The following is a 25,007-nucleotide window of genomic DNA, read 5'->3' as shown; positions in this document are numbered from 1 at the left end:
TCTGCTTGCACAAGTAGTCAATGTTTGCCCGCACACTTGTGTAGCTATGTGGAGTATTCTGGCTAGATGTCCATCTGTCAGCAGTGATCTTGTTTGCTTTCTCTCTCTCTCTGTCTCTCTCTCTCTCTCCCCCTCCCTCTGTGTGTTGTCCCCCCCTCTGTGCCGTCCCCTCTTGTGTCATCCCCGCCCTCTCAGTCCTCCTTTCTCTCTCAGTCCCACCTTTCTCTCTCTGTTCCCTCTCTCTCCCTCTGTTCCCCCCAATCTCTCTCTCTCTCAGCACCCGCCTCCCCCACTCTATCTCTCCCCTTCCCGCTTTCTCTCTGACCATTGCTGAAAGCAGGAACAGTGCTTTTGAACTCTGGACAGCTTCGTGGTATTCCAGAGGACTTTAAAAAAAAATTGGAACCTGCTGGAAAAGCCTGAATCTGTCCAAAGTTCAGAAAGCACTGTTCTGCTTCAGCACCTGTCAGCTGTGAAACTGAAACTTGCGATTTTTTAAAAAGCCGGTCTGAAGAAGCCAATGGGAAATTTCTCATCCTTGAAATTACCAGTCAAAATTGTTTACCACGGACGCTGATGTCCATGTACGTTGCCGACCCCTAATATAGTGGGGTTCCTCAGGGGTTGGTGTTAGGACACCTGCTTTTCTTGATACATGTTAGTGAGCTAGACTTGCATGCACAGGCCACAATTTCAAAATTTTCAGATGACACAAAACTTGGTAGTATTGTGAACTGTGAGGAGGATAGTGATAAACTTCAAGAGGACAGAGACAGGCTGGTGGAATGGGTGGACAAGTGGCAGATGAAATTTAATGCAGAGATTCATTTTGGTCAGAAAAATGAGGAGAGGCAATATAAAATAAAGGGTACAATTTTAAACCAAGTGCAGGAGCAGAGGTGCCTGGGGGTACATGTGCACAAATTGTCGAAGTTGACAAGGCAGCTGGAGAAGGCGGTTAATAAGACATCCGGGAACCTTGGCTTTATAAGTAGAGGCATTGAGTACAAAAGCAGGAAGTTATGATAAACCTGTATAAAAAACTGGTTTGGCCTCAACTGGAATATCGTGTCCAGTCTGCGCACCACACTTTAGAAAGGATGTGAAGGCCTTAGAGAGGGTGCAGGAAAGATTTATGAGAATGTTTCCAGGGATGAGGAACTTCAATTATGTAGAAAGATTGGAGAACCGGGGGATGTTTTCCTTATGGAAGACAAGATTAAGAGGAGATTTGAAAAAAAATCAAAATCGTGAGGGATCTGGACAGAGTAGATAGAGAGAACCTCTTTCCATTGATGGAAGGATCAAGAATCAGAGGACACCAATTTAAGGTGATTGGAAAAAGAAACAACAGTGACATGAGGAAAAGGTTTTTAAACGCAGTGACTGGCTAGGATCTGGAATGCACTGCCTGAGACTGTGGTGGAGGCAGATTCAATCGAGACCTTTAAAAGAGAATTGGATAATTATCTGAAGAGAAAAAAATTTGTAAGGCTACGGGGAAAAGGTGGGGTAGTGGGACTAAGTGAGTTGCTCTTGCAGAGAGCTGGCATGGACACAACGGGTCAAATGGCCGCCTTCTTTTCTGTAGCCAATCCATGAGTCTATAAACTTGATTTCTATTCCTTTAAGTTTAGAAGTGGTGATTTAATTGAGATATTTAAGGGTATTTATTATGTAACCGATGCTTATGATTTAATTTTTAAGCCTTCTGGTATCATCCTGGTGAATCTGCATTGCACCCCTTCTAAGACCAATATATTGAGAGTCATTAACAAAGCATATGGGATCTTTTATTTATTTTATTTAGAGATACAGCACTGAAACAGGCCCTTCGGCCCACCGAGTCTGTACTGACCATCAACCACCCATCATACTAATCCTACATTAATCCCATATTCCTACCACATCCCCACCTTCCCTCAATTCCCCTACCACCTACCTATACTAGGGGCAATTTATAATGGCCAATTTACCTATCAACGTGCAAGTCTTTGGCTGTGGGAGGAAACCAGAGCACCCGGCAAAAACCCATGCAGTCACAGGGAGAACTTGCAAACTCCGCATAGGCAGTACCCAGAATTGAACCCAGGTCACTGGAGCTGTGAGGCTGCGGTGTTAACCACTACACCACTGTCCCACCCATATCTTGGGCTTCATAAATAGAAGGATTGAGTACAAAAGCAGGGAAGTTGTGCTGAACCTTTATAAATCTCTGGTTAGGCCACAACTGGAGTATTTCGTCCAGTTCTGGTCACCACACTTTAGGAAGGATATGAGGGTCCTTGAGGGGGTGCAGAGGAGATTTAGCACAATGGTTCCAAGGATGAGGGATTTTAGCTATAAGGTTAGGTTGGAGAAGCTCGGGTTGTTCTCCTTGGAGCAAAGGTGATCGAGGGGAGATTCGATAGAGGTGTACAAGATTATGACAGGTTTTGATAAGGTAAACAAAGAAAAACTGTTCCCATTTGCTGATGCTACAAGGACTTGGGGACACAAATTGAAGGTTTTGGGCAAGAGATGCAGTGGGGATGTGAGGAAGAACTTTTTTATGCAGCAAGTAATAATGACATTGAACTTGCTGCCTATAAGGATGGTGGAAGTGGAGACGATGAATGATTTCAAAAGGAAATTGGATGGGCTCTTCAAGGAAATAAACCTGCAGGGCTACAGGGATAGAGTGGGGAATGGGACTGATTGGATTGCTCTACAGAGATTGGCTTCTTCCTTGAACAGAGGCCAAACCAGTCTCCATCCTCCACCACGCTCCTCCACCTGGCTGAACTTGTTCTCAGATTGAACAGCCTCTCCTTCAACTCCATTCACTTCCTCCAAATAAAAGATGTTGCGATAGGTACCCCCATGGGTCTTTCAGATATGACTGCTTTTTTGTGGAAATTGTGGATTCCTTCATCCAGTCCTACTGGTTCAATGAAGAATGCAGGAGGGCATGCCAGGAGCAGCACCAGGCATACCTAAAAATGAGGTGTCAACCTGGTGAAGCTACAACACAGGACTGTATGCATGCCAAACAGTGTAAGCAGCATGCGATAGACAGAGCTAAGCGATCCCATAACCAACGGATCAGATCTAAGCTGTGTAGTCTTCCACATCCAGCCGTGAATGGTGGTGGACAATTAAACAACTAATTGGAGGAGGTGGCTCCACAAATATCCCCATCCTCCATGATGGGGGAGCCCAGCACATCAGTGCGAAAGATAAGGCTGAAGCATTTGCAACAATCTTCAGCCAGAAGTGCCGAGTTGATGATCCATCTCGGCCTCCTCCTGAAGTCCTCAGCATCACAGATGCCAGACTTCAGCCAATTCGATTCACTCCACGTGATATCAAGAAACGACTGAAGGCACTGGATACTGCAAAGGCTATGGGCCCTGACAATATTCCGGCAATAGTACTGAAGACCTGTGCTCCAGAACTTGCCGCGCCCCTAGCCAAGCTGTTCCAGTACAGCTACAACACTGGCATCTACTCTGCAATGTGGAAAATTGCCCAGGTATGTCCTGTACACAAAAGGCAGGATAAGTACAACCTGGCCAATTATTGCCCCATCAGCCTACTCTCAATCATCAGTAAAGTGATGGAAGGTGTCATCAACAGTGCCATCAAGCAGCACTTGCTTAGCAATAACCTGCTCAGTGACGTTCAGTTTGGGTTCCGCCAGGGCCATTCAGCTCCTGATCGCATTACAGCCTTGGTTCAAACATGGACAAAAGAGCTGAACTCAAGAGGTGAGGTGAGAATGACTGGCCTTGACATCAAGGCAGCATTTGACCGAGTGTCACATCAAGGAGCCCCAGCAAAACTGAGGTCAATGGGAATCAGGGGGAAAAACTTCCGCTGGCTGGAGTCATACTGAGCACAAATGAAGATGGTTGTATTTGTTGGAGGTCAATCATCTGAGCTCCAGGACATCACTGCAGGAGTTCCTCAGGGTAGTGTCCTAGGCCCAACCATCTTCAGCTGCTTCATCAATGACCTTCCTTCAATCATAAAGTCAGAAGTGGGGACGTTCGCTGATGATTGCACAATGCTCAGCACCATTCGTGACTCCTCAGATACTGAAGCAGTCCATGTAGAAATGCAGCAAGACCTGGACAATATCCAGGCTCGGGCTGATAAGTGGCAAGTAACATTCGCGCCACACAAGTGCCAGGCAATGACCATCTTCAACAAGAGAGAATCTAAGCATCTCCCCTTGACTTGAGGAAGGAAGGGAATGGGTGACCACCAGGCAGTCCAGGAGAATCAGGCAGGTAGTTCAGGAGTCCCGCTTGCAAATCGGTATTCCATTTTGGCGGCTGATGAGGCTGGTTCCTCCAGAGAGTGCGGACAGAGCCAAGCTTCTGGTACCGCAAGCAGCCTGGCTGGACAGGAAGGGGAAAAAGAGAAAGAGCAATAGTAATAGGGGATTCTATAGTCAGGGGAACAGATTGGCGCTACTGTGGCCGTCAATGTGGCTCCAGGATGGTGTGTTGCCTCCCTGGTGCCAGGGTCCGGGATGTCACTGAACGGCTGCAGGGCATCCTGAAGGGGGAGGGTAACAAGGCAGAGGTCATGGTACATGTTGGTACCAATGACATAGGTAGAAAGAGGGATGAGGTCTTGCAGCAAGAATTCAGGGAGTTAGGCAGTAGACTAAAAATCAGGACCTCTCGGGTTGTAATCTCTGGATTACTCCCAGTGCCACGTGCTAGCGAGTATAGAAATAGGAGAATAGCACGGATGAATGCGTGGCTTAAGAGTTAGTGCAGGAGGGAGGGTTTTAGATTCCTGGACCACTGGGACCATTTCTGGGGAAGGTGGGACCTGTACAAGCGGGACGGTCTACATCTGAACCAGAGGGGGACTAACATCCTTGCTGGCGGGTTTGCTAGTGCTGTTGGGAGGAGTTTAAACTAATTTGGCAGGGGGAGGGGATGCAGACTCCAGCAGAATAGGGACACAGTTAAACACAGGAAAGTGAACAAGTCAGAGGGAATACAGCGGAAGTAAGTTTCAAGGGAGTATGACCAGGATGGAAGGCCTCTACTTTAATGCCAGGAGTATTGCAGGTAAAACGGATGAGCTAAGGGCAATGATTGACATGTGGAATTGTGATTATAGTAGCCATGACGGAGACGTGGTTGAGGGAGGGGCAGGATTGGCAGCTCAATATCCCGGGATATAGAATCTTCAGGCAAGACAGAGGAGGGGGTAAAAGAGGAGGGGGCATTGCAATATTAGTTAAGGAGTCAGTTACTGCAGTAAGGAGAGATGATATCTTGGAGGGGGCATCAAATGAAGCTTTATGGGTAGAGTTTAGGAATAAAAAAGGGACAGCCACATTGCTCGGTGTTTATTATAGACCCCCAGATAGACAGCGGGAAATTGAGGAGCAAATATGTGCGTTATTTGCAGAGGTGTGTAAAAATAATAGGGTAATTATATTAGGTGATTTCAACTTTTCCAACATTAACTGGGATAGTCATCGTGTTAAGGGCTTAGATGCAGTGGAGTTCTTAAAATGTATACAGGAGAACTTTTTAGCTCAATATGTAGCAGATCCAACAAGGGAGGGTGCAGTGCTGGACCTAATTCTGGGGAATGAAGCCGGACAGGTGGTTGATGTGTTGGTGGAGGAGCATTTTGGTGATAGCGACCACAATATGGTACAATTTAAGCTTGTTATGGAGAAAGAAATAGACAAGTTGCAAAAAAAGGTTTTGGATTGGGGGAGAGGGAATTTTAGTAAAATAAGGCAGGATCTGGCCAAGGTAGACTGGAAAGAGTTACTTGTCGCGAAATCTACAGAAGAGCAGTGGGGGGCATTCAAAAAGGAAATGGGGAGGGTACAGGCCCAACATGTTCCCTCCAGGGTAATAGGTAGGAGCAACAAGCCCAGAGAACCATGGATAACCAGAAACATTCAGGGTACGATAAGAAGGAATAGAGAGGCTTTTATCAAATACAAGGAGAGCAAATCAATGGAAGCATTAGTGGAGTACAGAAAGTGTAGGATGGAGCTTAAGAAAGCAATTAGGAGAGCAAAGAGGGGATATGAGAAAGCTCTGGCTGGTTAAAGTAGGGAAAATCCCAAGATCTTCTATAAGTATATCAATGGGAAGAGGATAACCAGGGAAATAGTAGGACCCATTAGGGACCAAGGGGGAAATTTGTGGGAGGAGCCAGAGGACATTGGTAGGACATGTGAATACTTCACATCTGTCTTCACACAAGAGAATGAGGATGTAGATATGGAAATTAGAGAGAGAGAGACTGTGAGGTTCTTGAGCAAATTGTCACAGGGAGTGACAAGGTATTGGAGGTTTTGGAAGGCTTAAAAGTGGACAAATCTCCAGGTCCGGACGATTTGTGTCCCAGGATGCTATGGGAGGCGAGGGTGGAGATTGCAGGGGCTCTGACCCAAATTTTTAATTCCTCTCTGGCTACGGGGGAGGTGCCAGAGGACTGGAGAAAAGCTAATATGGTCCTACTATTTAAGAAAGGTTGTGAAGATAAGCCAGGGAACTACAGGCCATTGAGTCTCACGTCAGTGGTACGGAAACTATTGGAGAAAATTCTGAAGGAGAGAATCTATCACCACTTGGAGAGGCAAAATTTGATTAGGAATAGTTAGTATGGCTTTGTCAGAGGAAGGTCATGCCTGACAAATTTGATTGAATTTTTTGAGCATGTGACCAGGTGTGTAGATGAGGGTAGTGCAGTTGATGTAGTTTACATGGATTTCAGCAAAGCCTTTGACAAGGTCCCACATGGGAGACAGATCAAGAAAGCAAATGCACATGGGATACAAGGTAACTTGATAAGGTGGATTCAAAATTGGCTTAGCTGTCGGAGACAGAGAGTGATGACAGATGACTGTTTTAGTGACCCGAAGCCAGTGTCCAGTGGCGTACCACAGGGATCTGTGCTGGGTTCCCTATTGTTTGCCATTTATATAAACGACATAGATGACTATGTGGGGGGTAGGATCAGTAAGTTCGCGGATGACATAAAGATTGGCCGAGTAGTTAACAGTGAGGTGGAGTGTCTTAGGTTACAGGAAGATATAGACGGGATGGTCAAATGGGCAGAAAAGTGGCAGATGGAATTTAACGCTGAAAAGTGTGAGGTGATACACTTTGGAAGGAGTAATGTGACATGGAGGTATTCAATGAATGGCCCCACACTGGGAAGCTCCGAGGAACAAAGGGACCTTGGCGTGTTTGTCCATTGATCTCTGAAGGCAGGAGGGCAGGTTAATAGGGTGGTGCAAAAGGCATAGATTACAAAAGCAGGGAGGTCATGTTGGAGTTGTACAGAACTTTGGTAAGGCTACAGCTGGAGTACTGTGTGCAATTCTGGTCGCCACATAAGAGGAAGGATGTGATTGCATTGGAGGGAGGTGCAGAGACGATTCACCAGGATGTTTTTTTTTAGAACATTACAGCGCAGTACAGGCCCTTCGGCCCTCGATGTTGCGCCGACCTGTGAAACCATCTGACCTACTCTATTCCATTTTCATCCATATGTCTATCCAATGACCACTTAAATGCCCTTAAAGTTGGCGAGTTTACTACTGTTGCAGGCAGGGCGTTCCACGCCCCTACTACTCTCTGAGTAAAGAAACTACCTCTAACATCTATCCTATATCTATCACCCCTCAACTTAAAACTATGTCCCCTCGTGTTTGCCATCACCATCCGAGGAAAAAGACTCTCACTATTCACCCTATCTAACCCTCTGATTATCTTATATGTCTCTATTAAGTCACCTCTCCTCCTCCTTCTCTCCAACGAAAACAACCTCAAGTCCCTCAGCCTTTCCTCGTAAGACCTTCCCTCCATACCAGGCAACATCCTAGTAAATCACCTCTGCACCCTTTCCATAGCTTCCACATCCTTCCTATAATGCGGTGACCAGAACTGCACGTAATACTCCAGGTGCAGTCTCACCAGAGTTTTGTACAGCTGCAGCATGACCTCGTGGCTCCGAAACTCGATCCCCCTACTCATAAAAGCTAACACACCATATGCCTTCTTAACAGCCCTATTAACCTGGGTAGCAACCTTCAGGGATTTATGCACCTGGACACCAAGATCTCTCTGTTCATCTACACTACCAAGAATCTTCCCATTAGCCCAGTACTCTGCATTCCTGTTACTCCTTCCAAAGTGAATCACCTCGCACTTTTCCGCATTAAACTCCATTTGCCATCTCTCAGCCCAGCTCTGCAGCCTATCTATGTCCCTCTGTACCCTACAACATCCTTCGGCACTATCCACAACTCCACCGACCTTAGTGTCATCCGCAAATTTACTAACCCACCCTTCTACACCCTCTTCCAGGTCATTTATAAAAATGACAAACAGCAGTGGCCCCAAAACAGATCCTTGCGGTACACCACTAGTAACTAAACTCCAGGATGAACATTTGCCATCAACCACCACCCTCTGTCTTCTTTCAGCTAGCCAATTTCTGATCCAAAGCTCTAAATCACCTTCAACCCCATACTTCCGTATTTTCTGCAATAGCCTACCATGGGGAACCTTATCAAACGCCTTACTGAAATCCATATACACCACATCCACTGCTTTACCCTCATCCACCTGTTTGGTCACCTTCTCGAAAAACTCAATAAGGTTTGTGAGGCACGACCTACCCGTCACAAAACCGTGCTGACTATCGCTAATGAACTTATTCTTTTCAAGATGATTATAAATCCTGTCTCTTGTAACCTTTTCCAACATTTTACCCACAACCGAAGTAAGGCTCACAGGTCTATAATTACCAGGGCTGTCTCTACTCCCCTTCTTGAACAAGGGGACAACATTTGCTATCCTCCAGTCTTCCGGCACTATTCCTGTCGACAATGATGACATAAAGATCAAGGACAAAGGCTCTGCAATCTCCTCCCTAGCTTCCCAGAGAATCCTAGGATAAATCCCATCTGGCCCAGGGGAGTTATCTATTTTCACACTTTCCAAAATTGATAACACCTCCTCCTTGTGAACCTCAATCCCATCTAGCCTAGTAGCCTGAATCTCAGTATTCTCCTCGACAACATTTTCTTTACTGTAAATACTGACGAAAAATATTCATTTAACACTTCCCCTACCTCCTCTGATTCCACACACAACTTCCCACTACTATCCTTGATTGGCCCTAACCTATCTCTAGTCATTCTTTTATTCCTGATATCCTATAGAAAGCCTTAGGGTTTTCCCTGATCCTATCCGCCAATGACTTCTCGTGTCCTCTCCTTGCTCTTCTTAGCTCTCCCTTTAGATCCTTCCTGGCTAGCTTGTAACTCTCAGGCGCCCTAACTGAGCCTTCAAGTCTCATCCTAACATAAGCCTTCTTCTTCCTCTTGACAAGCGCTTCAACTTCTGTTGCCTGGGATGGAACATTTAAGCTATGAAGAGAGGTTGGATAGGCTTGGGTTGTTTTCACTGGAGCAGAGAAGACTGAGGGGTGACCTGATCGAGGTGTACAAGATTATGAGGGGCATAGACAGGGTGGATAGGGAGCAACCCTTAGTTGAAGGATCAATTACGAGGGGTCACACGTTTAAGGCAAGGGGCGGCAGGTTTAAGGGGGATTTGAGGAAGAACTTTTTTACCCAGAGGGTGGTGATGGTGTGGAATGCCCTGCCTGCGAGGGTGGTAGAGGCAGGTTGCCTCACATCCTTTAAAATGTACCTGGATGAGCACTTGGCATGTCAAAACATTCAAGGCTATGGGCCAAGGGCTGGCAAATGGGATGAGGTAGACAGGTCAGGTGTTTCAATGCATCGGTGCAGACTCGATGGGCTGAAGGGCTTCTTCTGCACTGTATTATTCTGTGATTCAATGGCATTACCATCGCTGAATCCCCCACTATCAACATCCGAGGGGCTACTATTGACCAGAATCTGAACTGGAGTAGCCATATAAATACTGTGGCTGCAAGAGCAGGTCAGAGGCTAGGAATCCTGAGGCGAGTAACTCGCCTCTTGACTCCCCAAAGCCTGTCCACCATCTACAAGGCACAAGTCAGGAGTGTGATGGAATACTCTCCACTTGCCTGGATTGGTGCAGCTCCAACAACACTCAAGAAGCTCGACACCATCCAGGACAAAGCAGCCCGCTTGATTGGCACCCCATCTACAAACATTCACTTCCTACACCACCGACGCACAGTGGCAGCAGTGTGTACCATATACAAGATGCACTGCAGCAATGCACCAAGGCTCCTTCGACAGCACCTTCCAAACCCACGACCTCTGCCAACTAGAAGGACGAGGGCAGCAAATGCATGGGAACACCACCAGCTGCAAGTTTCCTCCAAGTCACACACCATCCTGACTTGCAACTATATCGCCGTTCCTTTACTGTCACTGGGTCAAAATCCGGAACTCCCTTCCTAACAGCACTGTGGGTGTACCTACCCCAAATGGACTGCAGCAGTTCAAGAAAGCAGCTCACCACCACCTTCTCAAGGGCAATTAGGGATGGGCAATAAATGCTGGCCTGGCCAGCGACGCCCAAATCCCATGAATGAATAAAAAAATACTCAGACCCCCTCCCTCACCTCTTTTTCTGGTACAGTGATGACTGCATCAATGCTGCTTCCTGCTCTCATCCTGAACTGAAAAATATCACCAAATTTGCTTCCAATTTCCACCCTTCTCTCACCTTCACATGGTCCATCTCCAATTCTTCCCTTCCCTTCTTCGAATTCTCTGTCTCCATTTCTGGAGATAGGCTTTCAACTAATATTCACTTTAAGCCTGATGACTCACAATGCTACCTCAACTACACATCCTCACATCCTGTAAGCACTCCATTCTATTCTCCCAGTTTCTCCTTCTCTGTCGCATCTGTTCTGATGATGGAACCGTTCATAGCAGCGCTTCTGCTCTGTTTTCCTTTTTCCTCAACTGTGGAATCCCCCCACCATGGTTGACAGGGCCCTTGAGTGTGTCTGTTCCATTTCCTGTCTGCTGTCACCTTATCCCCTCCCTGCCAGAACCACAATGGGGTTCATCTTGTCCTCACCTACCACCCCACCAGCCACCATATTCAACAGATCATCGTCCACCATTTCCGCCATCTCCGCGTGACGTCACCACCAAACATATCTTCCCCTCCCCTCCCTGTTCAGCATTTTGAAGGGATCGTTCCCTCCGTGACACTGTGATCCACTCCACAACCATCTCCAACACTCCCTCCCCTTCCCACGTCACCTTTCCATGCAATCGAAGAAGATGCAACACCTGCTCTTTAACCTCTTCTCTCCTCACTGTGCAAGGTCCCAAACACTCCTTCCAAGTGAAGCAGCGATTCATGTGTTTTTCTTTCAATTTAGTATACTGTATTTGCTGCTTAGAATGCGGTTGGTTCTATATTGGGAAGAGCAAACACAGACTGGGTGACCGCTTGTGAAATACCTCCGTTCAATCCGCAAGCATGACCCTGAGCTGCCGGTCGCCTGTCATTTTAATTCTCCACCTTGCTCTAACGCTGACATCTTTGTCCTCAGCCTACTGCAGTGTTCCAATGAAGCCAAACGCAAGCTCAAGGAACAGCACCTCATCTTTCAATTAGGCACTTTACAGCCTTTTGGAGTCAATGAGTTCAACAATTTCAGACCATAATCTCAGCCCCCATTTTGTTTCCTTTTGTTTGCATGTCTTGGTTTATCTCTTGTTTTTGCTTTCATACAGCAGTCAACTGCTCTAAGCACATCTTTTGTTTCTTTATTTCTTTTCTTGCCCCATTACCACTATATTTGGCCCTGCATGACTCACTCTTCGGTCATTTAATCTCTGTCTTCCACCCTATCACAGACCTTCCCTTTTGTTCTTTTCACACCATCCCCGTGCTCAAAACCTATTACATTTCTAAATTTTTCCAGTTCTGATGGTCATCAACCAGAATTTTTTAAAATTCATTTATGGGATGTGGGTGTAGCTGGCCAGGACAGCATTTATTGCCGATCCCTAATTGACCTCGAGAAGGTGGTGGTGTGCCACCTTCTTGAACCGCTGCAGTCCATGTGGGGTAGGTACACCGACAGTGCTGTTCTGAAGGGAGTTCCAGGATTTTGATCCAGCGACAGTGAAGGAACAGCGATATAGTTCAAAGGCAGGATGGTCATAGCTTGGAGGGGAACTTGCAAATGGTGGTGTTCCCATGCAACTGCTGCCCCGTCCTTCTAGGTGGTAGAGGTCGTGGGTTTAGAAGGTGCAGTCTAAGGAGCCTTGTTGCATTGCTGCAGTGCATCTTGCAGATGGTACACACTGCTGCCACGGTGCATCGGTGGTGGAGGGTGTGCCAATCAAGTGGGCTGCTTTGTCCTGGATGGTGTCAAGCTTCTTGAGTGTTGGAGCTGCACCCATCCAGGCAAGTGGAGAGTATTCCATCACACTCCTGATTTGTGTCTTGTAGATGGTGGACAGGCTTTGGGGAGTCAGGAGGTGAGTAACTCGCCGTAGGATTCCTAGCCTCTGACCTGCTCTTGTAGCCATGGTATTTATATGGCTACTCCAATTCAGTTTCTGGTCAACGGTAACCCCCAGGATGTTAATAGTGGGGGATTCAGCGATGGTAATGCCATTGAATGTCAAGAGGAGATGATTAGATTCTCTCTTGTTTGAGATAGTCATTGCCTGGCACTTGTGTAGCACGAATGTTACTTGCCACTTATCAGCCCGAGCCTGGATATTGTCCAGGTCTTATCGCATTTCAACACGGACTGCTTCAGTATCTGAGGAATAAAAACAAAAAGCGCTGGAAATACTCAGCAGGTCTGGCAGCATCTGTGGCGAGAGAAGCAGAGTTACCGTTACTCTGCTTCTCTCTCCAGAGTTGCTGCCAGACCCGCTGAGCATTTCCAGGACTTTTTGTTTTTATTTCAGATTTCCAGCACCTGCAGTATTTTGCTTTTATTTCAGTATCTGAAGAGTCGTGAATGGTGCAGAACATTGTGCAATCATCAGCGAAAATCCCCACTTCTGACCTTATTATTGAAGGAAGGTCATTGATGAAACAGCTGAAGATGGTTGGGCTGAGGACACTATCCTGAGGAACTCCTGCAGTGATGTCCTGGAGCTAAGATAATTGATCTCCAACAACCACAACCATCTTCCTTTGCGCTAGGTATGACACCAACAAGCGGAAAGTTTTCCCCCTATTCCCATTGACTCCAGTTTTGCTTGGGCTCCTTGATGCCCTACTCAGTCAAATCCTGCCTTAATGTCATTGGCAGTCACTCTCACCTCACCTCACCTCCTGAGTTCAGCTCTTTTGTCCATATTTGAACCAAGGCTTGAAAGAGGTCAGGAGTTGAGTGGCCCTGGTGGAACCCAAACTGAGCATCACTGAAATAAAAACAAGAAATGCTCGAAGTACTCAGCAGGTCTGGCAGCATCTGTGGAGAGAGTAGCAGAGTTAACATTTCAGGTCAGTGACCCTTCATCAGAACTGGCAAATATTAGATATATAAGTCTTAAGCAAGTAAAGCGGGGATTGGGCAAGAGATAACCAAAGAGGTGTAGATAGGACATGGTCACAGAGAATAACTCACCAGAAGGTCATGAAGCAAAGGCAAATGGTATGTTAATGGCTTGTTGAAAGACAAAGCGTTAGTGCAGAAAGGTGTTAATTGACAGAAAAATGAACAGCCTGGCCCCAAGCACAAACATGAAAAAAACAGTGGCTAGGCACAGTAGAAACAAACTAAACAAACTAAAATAAAATAAACAAATAAAAAAGGAAAAATAACTAAAAATAAAAATAAAAAGGGGGGCCCTAAAATGCTCTGAAATTATTGAACTCAATGTTCAGTCTGGCAAGCTGTAGCGTGCCTGTACCTCGAGCTTGCATTGATGTTCACTGGAACACTGCAGCAACCCCAGGACAGAGATGTGGGTATGAGAGCAGGGGTGTGTGTTGAAATGGCCAGCAACCGGAAGCTCAGGGTCATGCTTTCGGACTGAGCGAAGGTGTTCCGCAAAGCGGTCACCCAATCTGCGTTTGATCTCCCCAGTGTAGAGGAGACCATATTGTGAGCAGCGAATACAGTATACTAAATTGAAAGAAGAACTCGTAAATCACTTCTTCACCTGAAAGGAGTGTTTGGGGCCTTGGATAGTGAGGGGAGGAGGTAAATGGGCAGGTATTACACCTCCTGCAATGCAGGGGAAGGTGCCGTGGGAAGGGGACAAGGTGGGTGGGGGTAATGGAGGAGTGGACCAGGGTGTCACGGAGGGAACAATCACTTCGGAATGCTGACAGGGGAGCGGAGGGGAAGATGTGTTTGGTAGTGACATCATGCTGGACGTGGCGGAAATGACGGAGGATGATCCTTTGGATGTGGAGGCTGGTGGGGTGGAAAGTGAGGACCAGGGGATCCCTGTCGCGGTTCTGGGGGGGAAGGGAAGGGGTGAGGGTAGAGGTGCGGGAAATGGGCCAGACACGGTTGAGAGCCCTGTCAACCACAGTGGGGGGTGGGGGGGTGGAATCATTGGTTGAGGAAAAAGGAAGACATATCAGAAGCACTGTCGTGGAAGGTAGCATCATCAGAGCAGATGCGTCGGAGACGGAGAAACTGGGAGAATGGAATGGAGTCCTTACAGGAGGCAGGGTGTGAAGAAGTGTACTCGAGGTAGCTGTGGGAGTCGGTAGGCTTATAATGAATATTAGTAGACAGCCTATCCCCAGGGATGAAGACAGAGAAAATGAGGAAGGGAAGGGAAGTGATGGAGATGGACCATGTAAAGGTGAGAGAAGGGTGGAAATTATAAGCAAAGTTGATAAAGTTTTCTAGTTCTGGGCGGGAGCAGGAAATGGCACCGATACAGCATCACTGAGCAGGTTATTGCTAAGCAAGTGCCGCTTGATAGCACTGTCGACGACATCTTCCATTACTGTTGATTGAGAGTAGACTGATGGGGAAGTAATTGGGTTGGATTTGTCCGATTTTGTGTGTACAGGACATGCCTGGGCAATTTTCCACATTGCTGGGTAGATGCCAGTGTTGTAGCTGTATTGGAACATCTTGGCTAGGGGCACGGCAAGTTCTGGAGCACAGGTCATCAGTACGATTGCCGGAATGTTGTCAAGGCCATAGCCTTAATAGTATCCAGTGCCTTCAGTCATTTCTTGATATCACATGGAGTGAATCGAATTGGCTGAAGACTGGCATCTATGATGCTGGAGTCTTCAGGAGGAGGCTGAGATGCTTCAGCCTTATCTTTTGCACTGATGTGCTGGGCTTCCCCATTATTGAGAATGGGGATATTTGTGGAGCCACCTCCTCCTGTTAGTTGTTTAATTGTCCATCACCATTCACGACTGGATGTGGCAGGACTGCAGAGCTTAGATCTGCTCCGTTGGTTGTGGGATCGTTTAGCTCTCTCTATTGCATGTTGCTTACACTGATTAGATTAGATTAGATTAGAGATACAGCACTGAAACAGGCCCTTCGGCCCACCGAGTCTGTGCCGAACATCAACCACCCATTTATACTAATCCTACACTAATCCCATATTCCTACCAAACATCCCCACCTGTCCCTATATTTCCCTACCACCTACCTATACTAGTGACAACTTATAATGGCCAATTTACCTATCAACCTGCAAGTCTTTTGGCTTGTGGGAGGAAACCGGAGCACCCGGAGGAAACCCACGCAGACACAGGGAGAACTTGCAAACTCCACACAGGCAGTACCCGGAATCGAACCCGGGTCCCTGGAGCTGTGAGGCTGCGGTGCTAACCACTGCGCCACTGTGCCACCCATTGTTTGGCATTCAGGTAGTCCTGGGTTGTAGCTTCACCAGGTTGACACCTCATTTTGAGGTATGCCTGGTGCTGCTCCTAGCATGCCCTCCTGCACTCTTCATTGAGTTCTGTTTCTCTTTCAACAGATGCTGACAGACCTGCTGAGTATTTCCAGCATTTTCTGTCTTTATTGTGGAGTAGATTGTTGTCTACAGCATGGGAGTGAGTGCGGCAATATGACCAGGGCAGCGTAAATCAGCAGGGGGTAATCTGATAGAGGTGTGGAGTAATCTGGTGAGGGTGAGGTAATCTGGCAGTGGTGTCGGGCAAACTCGCGCGCCTGATAAGCTGCCCTCTATAGAACCCATCTGATTTTCATTTTGAAGATGAAAAGCTACTCTGTGGACCCGGATCACTGTTGTGACAGAGTGAGTGAATGAGATTTTTTTTAGGTATAAGGAGTTATTATCTCCTCTATAGCTCTGAAGCAGGTGATTAACCACACAACCCTGGACGTCAAGGGATATAGAGGATTGGATCAGGAAAAAAAAGGAGGTTTATGGCAGATTTGGAGGGCTGAAAACAGCAGAGGCACTAGAGGAGTATAGAAAGTGTAGAGGGGGTACTAAAAAAAGTAATTAGGAGAGTGAAGAGGGGATATGAAAAAACACTGGTGGGCAAGATAAAGGATAAAGTTTTATAAGTATATTAAGGGCAAAAAGATAACTAGGGAAAGAGTGGGGCCCATTAGGGACCAAAGTGGCAATCTGTGTGTGGAACCGGAGGACATAGATGAGGTTTTAAATGATTACTTTGCATCTGTGTTCAATATGGAGAAGGATGATGTAGTTGTAGAGATCAGGGAGGGGATTGTAATATACTTGAACATATTAGCATTGAAAGGGAGGAAGTATTAGCAGTTTTAGCAGGCTGAAAAGTGGATAAATCCCCAGGCCCAGATAAGATGTACCCCAGGCTGTTATGTGAGGCAAGGGAGGAGATTGTAAGAGCTCTGACACAAATGTTCAAATCCTCTCTGGCCACAGGAGAGGTACGAGAGGACTGGAGGACTGCGAATGTGGTGCCATTATTCAAAAAGGGTAGCAGGGATAAACCATGCAATTATAGGCTGGTGAGTCTAACATCAGTGGTTGGGAAAATATTGGAAAAAATTCTGAGGGGCAGGATTAATCTCCACTTGGAGAGGCAGGGATTAATCAGGGATAGTCAGCATGGCTTTGTCAGGGGGAGATCGTGTCTAACTAACTTGATTGAATTTTTCGAGGAGGTGACTAGGTGTGTAGATGGGGGTAAAGCAGTTGATGTAGTCTACATGGACTGCAGTAAGGCTTTTGATAAGGTACTGCATGGAAGATTGGTTAAGAAGGTAAGAGCCCATGGGATCCAGGGCAATTTGGCAAAGTGGATCCAAAATTGGCTTCGTGGCGGGAGGCAGAGGGTGATGGTCGAGGGTTGTTTCTGCGAGTGGAAGCCTGTGACCAGTGGTGTACCGCAGGGATCGGTGCTGGGACTCTTGATGTTTGCAGTGTCTTCTTCTTCTTTAGCCTCCTTGTCTCGAGAGACAATGGGTAAGCGCCTGGAGGTGGTCAGTGGTTTGTGGAGCAGCACCTGGAGTGACTATAAAGGCCAATATTAGAGTGACAGACTCTTTCACAGGTGCTGCAGAAGAAATTGTTTGTTGGGGCTGTTACACAGTTGGCTCTCCCCTTGCGCTTCTGTCTTTTTTCCTGCCAACTGCTAAGTCTCTTCGACTCGCCACACTTTAGCCCCGCCTTTATGGCTGCCTGCCAGCTCTGGCGATCGCTGGCAACTGAGTCCCACGACTTGTGATCAATGTCACAGGACTTCATGTCGCGTTTGCAGACGTCTTTAAAGCGGAGACATGGACGGCCGGTGGGTCTGATACCAGTGGCGAGCTCGCTGTACAATGTGTCTTCGAGGATCCTGCCATCTTCCATGCGGCTCACATGGCCAAGCCATCTCAAGCGTCGCTGACTCAGTAGTGTGGATAAGCTGGGGATGTTGGCCGCCTCGAGGACTTCTGTGTTGGAGATACGGTCCTGCCACCTGATGCCAAGGATTCTCCGGAGGCAGCGAAGATGGAATGAATTGAGACGTCGCTCTTGGCTGACATACGTTGTCCAGGCCTCGCTGCCATAGAGCAAGGTACTGAGGACACAGGCTTGATACACTCGGACTTTTGTATTCCGTGTCAGTGCGCCATTTTCCCACACTCTCTTGGCCAGTCTGGACATAGCAGTGGAAGCCTTTCCCATGCGCTTGTTGATTTCTGCATCTAGAGACAGGTTACTGATGATAGTTGAGCCTAGATAGGTGAACTCTTGAACCACTTCTAGAGCGTGGTCGCCGATATTGATGGATGGAGCATTTCTGACGTCCAGTCCCATGATGTTCATTTTCTTGAGGCTGATGGTTAGGCCAAATTCGTTGCAGACAGCCGCAAACCTGTCGATGAGACTCTGAAGACACTCTTCAGTGTGAGATGTTAAAGCAGCATTGTCAGCAAAGAGGAGTTCCCTGATGAGGACTTTCCGTACTTTGGTCTTCGCTCTTAGACGGGCAAGGTTGAACAACCTGCCCCCTGATCTTGTGTGGAGGAAAATTCCTTCTTCTGTAGACTTGAACATATGTGAGAGCAGCAGGGAGAAGAAAATCCCAAACAGTGTGGGTGTGAGAACAATGTCCTGTTTCACGCCACTCAGGATAGGAACGGGGTCTGATGAGGTGCCGCTATGCTGAATTGTGCCTTTCCTATTGTTATGGAATGAGGTGATGATACTTAGTAGCTTTGGTGGACATCCGCTCTTTTCTAGTAGTCTTAAGAGACCACGTCTGCTGACGAGGTCAAAGGCTTTGGTGAGATCAATGAAAGCAACGTAGAGGGGCATCTGTTGTTCGCAGCATTTCTCCTGTATCTGACGAAGGGAGAACAGCATGTCAATGGTCGATCTCTCTGCATGAATGCCACACTGTGCCTCAGGGTATACGCGCTCGGCCAGCTTCTGGAGCATGTTTAAAGCGACTCGAGCAAAGACTTTCCCCACTATGCCGAGCAGGGAGATTCCACGGTAGTTGCAGTCACCGCGGTCACCTTTGTTTTTATAGAGGGTGATGATATTGGCATTGCGCATGTCCTGAGGTACTGCTCCCTCGTCCCAGCGCAGGCAAAGCAGCACATGGAGTGCTGAGAGTATAGCAGGCTTGGCACTCTTGATTATTTCAGGGGTAATGCCGTCCTTCCCAGGGGCTTTTCCGCTGGCTAGAGAATCATTGGCATCACTGAGTTCCGATTTTGTTGGCTGTACGTCCAGCTCATCCATGACTGGTAGAGGCTGGGCTGCATTGAGGGCGGTCTCAGTGACAACATTCTCCCTGGAGTACAGTTCTAGGTAGTGCTCAACCCAGCAGTCCATTTGCTTGCGTTGGTCAGTGATTGTGTCCCCTGATTTAGATTTGAGGGGGGCGATCTTCTTGATGGTTGGCCCAAGAGCTCTCTTAATGCCATCATACATTCCTCTGATGTTTCTGGTGTCTGAGGCCAGCTGAATATTACAGCATAGGTGTTGGCAGCAGTCATTTGCGCAGCGCCTGGCTGTTCTTTGTGCAGTGCTTCTGGCTGCTTTAAGTGCTACGGATGTTAACTCGCTGTGGGCTTTCTTGTAGTTCAACAGTGCAATGCGCTTAGCGGCTATGACAGGTTCCAGCTCTTCAAAATGAGATTGAAACCAGTCTGCATTTCTCTTCACACATTTGCCATAGGTGGTCATTGCTGTTTGTAGTGTACATTAATGATTTAGACGTGAATATAGGAGGCATGATAAGTAAGTTCGCAGAAGACACAAAAATTGATGGTGTTGTAAATAGTGAGGAGGAAAGCCTTAGATTACAGGACGATATAGATGGGCTAGTAAGATGGGCAGAGCTGTGGCAAATGGAATTTAATCCTGAGAAGTGTGAGGTGATGCATTTGGGAGGACTAACAAGGCAAGGGAATATACAATGGATGGTAGGACCCTAGGAAGCACAGAAGGTCAGAGGGACCTTGGTGTACTTGTCCATAGATCACTAAAGGCAGCAGCACAGGTAGATAAGGTGGTTAGGAAGGCATATGGGATACTTGCCTTTATCAGTTGAGGCATCGAATATAAGAGCAGGGAGGTTATGATGGAGCTGTATAAAACACTAGTTAGGCCACAGCTAGAGTACTGTGTACAGTTCTGGTCACCACACTATAAGAAGGATGTGATTGCACTGGAGAGGGTGCAGAGGAGATTCACCAGGATGTTGCCTGGGCTGGAGCATTTCAGCTATGAAGAGAGACTGAAAAGGCTAGGGTTGCTTTCCTTAGAGCAGAGAATTCTGAGGGGGGAGCTGATTGAGGTATACAAAATTATGAGGTGCATTGATAGGTTAGATAGGAAGAAACTTTTTCCCTTAGTGGAGGGGTCAATAACCAGGGGGTATAGATTTAAGGTAAGGGGCAGGAGGTTTAGAGGGGATTTGAGGAAACATTTTTTCATCCAGAGGGGGTTGGAATCTGGAACGCACTGCCTGAAGAGGTGGTAGAGGCAGGAACCCTCACAACATTTAAGAAGTATTTAGATGAGCACTTGAAACGCCATAGCATACAAGGCTACGGGTCAAGTGCTGGAAAATGGGATAAGAATAGTTAGGTGCTTGATGGCTAGCACAGACACGATGGGCCAAAGGGCCTGTTTCTGTGCTGTATAACTCTATGACTCTAACAGATTGGAGTACTACCTCTGCATTTTTGATGTCCTGTTCGTAACTGTGAAGCTGTTCCTATGTTATCCTGTTCGCCAAATTCTGCTCTCCAATGCCTCGTCCATTCACAACTACAGAAAACATTGAAAATTATATTAGTCCTGCATTATATGAATAAAAAGCTTGCCAAAGTTCCAGGCTTGGAATGTGTCAAAAAGAAACTAAGCACTCTCATCCCACTCAAGACTAGAATATATACGGTGTTACAAGAGTAGATTAGATTAGATTAGAGATACAGCACTGAAACAGGCCCTTCGGCCCACCGAGTCTGTGCCGAACATCAACCACCCATTTATACTAATCCTATATTAATCCCATATTCCTACCAAACATCCCCACCTGTCCCTATATTTCCCTACCACCTACCTATACTAGTGACAATTTATAATGGCCAATTTACCTATCAACCTGCAAGTCTTTTGGCTTGTGGGAGGAAACCGGAGCACCCGGAGAAAACCCACGCAGACACAGGGAGAACTTGCAAACTCCACACAGGCAGTACCCAGAATCGAACCCGGGTCCCTGGAGCTGTGAGGCTGCAGTGCTAACCACTGCGCCACTGTGCCGCCCTACTTCTATTTTTTTTGTAAAGTATGTTTTAAGGACTTATAATGGAGTTATGGATATTGATTCATCTGGAATCTTAACGAGATGCTGAACTTTGTGTTTTTTTAAGAAGAAGTCTCCAGAAGGTTCTTGGATTTGGCTTGTAAACAAGTCTTACTCGAAGGCACCTATCTGTGGATAATCAACCAGCAGGGGTTGTTTTTGACTTGGGGAGATGTTTGTAAAGAAGTGACAGGTCAAGATTTATAGTGGTCAAGAGGCTTGACTTCTGGACTGTTTTAGTTTCATTTTGAACTGTTACAACAGACAATTGGTTTTTGCCTGCCAAAGAAGAAGAATCAGCTCTCGCTCTCTCTCGAAAAGAAATCCTGCATAAAGAGTGTCAGTTTCCTATTTCAAACAATATTTGAAGAAACCCTGCATATCAAATGTGTGGCAATGGAAATCCTTACTGCCACAGTTCTGCTGTAAGACCTATCGAAAGCCTCTGTAGCTGCATTTCTTGGAACACCTACCCAAACTGATCTTCAACATCGCCTGGAAAGAACTGTTCTCGGAAGATCCCAGTGACAGCCGTCTATATGCATTTGGGACGCCAAGCCAAAATCAAGGACAAGTATTCCACCTAAGTGTTTTTTTACCTTTGTAACAGCAGTATCAACAAAAATCCCTTTTATTTTTCCAGTTAGCCAGATGTGTGTGTGTGTGTGGAACTAAGATAAATAAGGGGCTTTACTATTTCAATTTGTGTGTGTATGTTTTACTGTATTATTGATTAAGATTTGTCTATAATAAACTGATAATTTCGCTGTTTATTGTGTTGGGGTGTTTTATTCTGAGAAAAATAGAGTATTGCTGAAAATAGAGACATTTTGTCAAAGCTTTTCATCTTGCACTCATCAGGACAACTCACAAGAATACCAATGTAAGGGAAACAACAAATTTATACTGTATGCGAAGACAGTGAAGATTGGTTGGCAAATGGACTCTCAATTACACTGACAACCAATTTAAGATGGTCAGTCGGGCTCGCAGTGTGGTGCATTTGCTACTGGAAGTGGCATATATTTATACACAGGGCTCTGTTCTTGGCAGACAGAAAGAACATGTACACACACTGCACCTCTTTCAGCTAAACAAAATAAGTGACAGCCATTCGCTGGTTCATTCCTCAGGGCAATGTCTTGACCAATCAGAGTCAAGCTGCCTGGTTTAAATATCAAACAGTTAACTGTCAGTCATTATAAACTGGTGCATTCTCCAATGCCTCTACCAATCAGAGTTCACTTGCTAACTAATCAGCATTCTCTTTTCATACAGTATAAAGCAGAACCCTTAGGAGTATTGACAGGCAGAGAGATCTGGGCGTACAGGTCCACAGGTCACTGAAATTGGCAACGCAGGTGGATAAGGTAGTCAAGAAGGCATACGGCATGCTTGCCTTCATCGGTCTGGGTATAGAGTATAAAAATTGGCAAGTCATGTTGAAGCTGTACAGAACCTTAGTTAGGCCACACTTAGAATATTGCGTGCAATTCTGGTCGCCACACTACCAGAAGGACGTGGAGGCTTTGGAGAGGGTACAGAAGAGGTTTACCAGGGTGTTGCCTGGTCTGGAGGGCATTAGCTATGAGGAGAGGTTGGATAAACTCAGATTGTTTTCACTGGAATGACGGAGGTGGAGGGGCAACATGATAGAGGTTTACAAAGTTATGAGTGGCATGGACAGAGTGGATAGTCAGAAGCTTTTTCCCAGGGTGCAAGAGTCAGTTACTAGGGGACATAGGTTTAAGGTGAGAGGGGCAAAGATTAGAGGGGATGTGCGAGGCAAGTTCTTTACACAGAGGGTGGTGAGTGCCTGGAACTTGCTACCGGGGGAGGTGGTGGAAGCAGGTACAATAGCGACATTTAAGAGGCATCTTGACAAATACATGAATAGGATGGGAATAGAGGGATACGGTCCCCGGAACTGCATAAGGTTTTAGTTTAGACAGGCATCAAGATCGACGCAGGCTTAGAGGGCCGAATGGCCTGTTCCTGTGCTGTACTGTTCTTTGAGTGCAAGACGAAAAGCTGTTACAAAAATATCTCTATTTTTAAAAATAGAGTATATGATTGACCGAATCGCTAAGTGGAAATATTTAAATATATGTTGTGACCTGGTGGAGAAGCGAGACTAGAATAAACAGTGCACTCCTCCCACCTCGGTTGTAACAAGGGATAGAGTTTCCGCTTTGGGTGCAATTGGGAAATTATGCCCAAAATGCTCCTGAAATTGAGCTGGTTAGGCTACAGTTTAAGTTTTTGATAAAATTCATCTGCACAATCACAAACATAAAATCTTCAATGTACCAGCTCTCTCGGGCAGCACCATAGAATGTAATTGTTTTCCCTTCCTTAAACGTTATCCTTTGATATACTTAAGAGTGGAAACCTGATGCAGAAAAGATATACAAGAATGGTTCCAGGGATGAAAGACTTCAGTTATGAGGATAGATTGGTGAAGCTGGGGCTGTTCTCTTTAGTGAAGAGAAGGTTGAGACGAGATTTGATAGAGGTGTTCAAAATCATGAAAGAAGTTGCAGAGGGGTGGTCAGATGGTACACAGAAGCTGGAATTTTGGGTAGAGATGGAAGTTGAAGGTCCAGTTTAAAGAGATGTGGCTGGGAAGCAGATGGCAGGGGTGAGGAGTGTTTGGGGGGTGAGGAGTGTTTGGGGGTGAGGAGTGTTTGGGGGGGGATGAGGCATGTTTGGGGGTGAGGAGTGTTGGGAGAGTGGATTGTTTGGGGGGGTTCGGGATCTTTGATTGGCATGATGCAGTGCTGGCAGTACTGGGGTGATAATGTGGGGGTGTCAGAAAGTGGTGAGTATGGGGGGCAGTCATGGAGGAGTGACTGAGGGGATGGTGACAGGGCAGACACAAGACTATGGAATGATCAGGTGCAATATGGAGACCTGAGGGGCAGGCTGTTGCATCTGACTAATGGTGAATAACAAACACCACAGGAGATCAACTACTACAATAAATAATACGCTCACGTGAATTAGCTGCATGCATCAGGTTCTGTAAGAGGTCAAGGGTCACACTTTCTGCTTTCCTTGTATTAAGGTGGTCATTCACAGGTAAGCTGCCTGGTGTGCTCATTGAATCTGGTGGAAAGAATATTTTGTTAATATCTGGGCATGTGAACAGCTCACTTCATTAAAATCTACTCTGATTTAGTACTGGATGAAAGTTTCCCCTGCGTTCAGTTTTGGGTGCACACCTCAGGAAGGATGTATTGGCCATGGAGGGGTGCAGTGCAGATTCACCAAAAAAAACTGGTCTTAAAGGATTAATTATGAGGAAAAATTACATAAACTTGGCTCGTATTCCAGTGTATTTAGAAGGTTGAGGGGTAATCTAAAGATGTCTTTAAGATATTAAAAGGATTTGATTGGGTACATAGAGCAAAACTATTTCCTCTGGTTGGAAAATTCAGAAAAAGGGGGCACATTCTTAAATTTAGAGTTAGGTCGTTCAGGGGTGAAATCAAGAAGCACTTCTTCACACAAGGGTAGTAGAAATCTTGAACTCTCTCCCTCCAAAGGCTATGGTTGCTAGGGCCCAATTGAAATTTCTAAAACTCAGATTCACAGATTTTTGTCAGATAAGGGTATTAAGAGATATGAAGTATTAAGAGATATGGAGTAAAGTGGGTAAATGGAGTTGAGGTGCAGATCAGCCATAACCTAATTGAATGGTGGAACAGCTCGAGGGGCTGAATGGCCTCCTGTTCCTATGTTTCCTTCCCCTACTGTACTCTTTTACGTTAACTGTAACGTCATTGCTCATTCCTGAGGCTG

The 25,007-nt window shown here is 46.3% G+C and overlaps 1 protein-coding gene across 9 annotated transcripts in view; it reads right to left on the bottom strand.

Moving 5' to 3' along the window:
* LOC137346878 (uncharacterized) overlaps nucleotides 1-25,007 on the bottom strand; it is a 398,647-nt gene that overhangs the window by 46,825 nt on the left and 326,815 nt on the right. For 8 of the 9 annotated variants that reach the window (XM_068010837.1, XM_068010836.1, XM_068010840.1 and 5 more), the window contains 2 exons: nucleotides 24,201-24,311; nucleotides 20,571-20,665 (listed from right to left, as the gene is read on the bottom strand). In XM_068010837.1, the coding sequence (XP_067866938.1) occupies nucleotides 20,613-20,665; nucleotides 24,201-24,311 (164 nt within the window). In that variant the 3' untranslated portion in view covers nucleotides 20,571-20,612. The remainder of the gene's footprint in view (nucleotides 1-20,570; nucleotides 20,666-24,200; nucleotides 24,312-25,007) is intronic. The other variant, XM_068010841.1, reaches the window with a different exon arrangement.

The sequence above is a fragment of the Heterodontus francisci genome, chromosome 30 (genome assembly GCF_036365525.1).
Source record: "Heterodontus francisci isolate sHetFra1 chromosome 30, sHetFra1.hap1, whole genome shotgun sequence".
Taxonomy (NCBI): Eukaryota; Metazoa; Chordata; class Chondrichthyes; order Heterodontiformes; family Heterodontidae; genus Heterodontus; species Heterodontus francisci.
The sequence above is the reverse complement of the archived record's forward strand: the minus strand, read 5'-3'. Positions and strand labels throughout refer to the sequence as shown.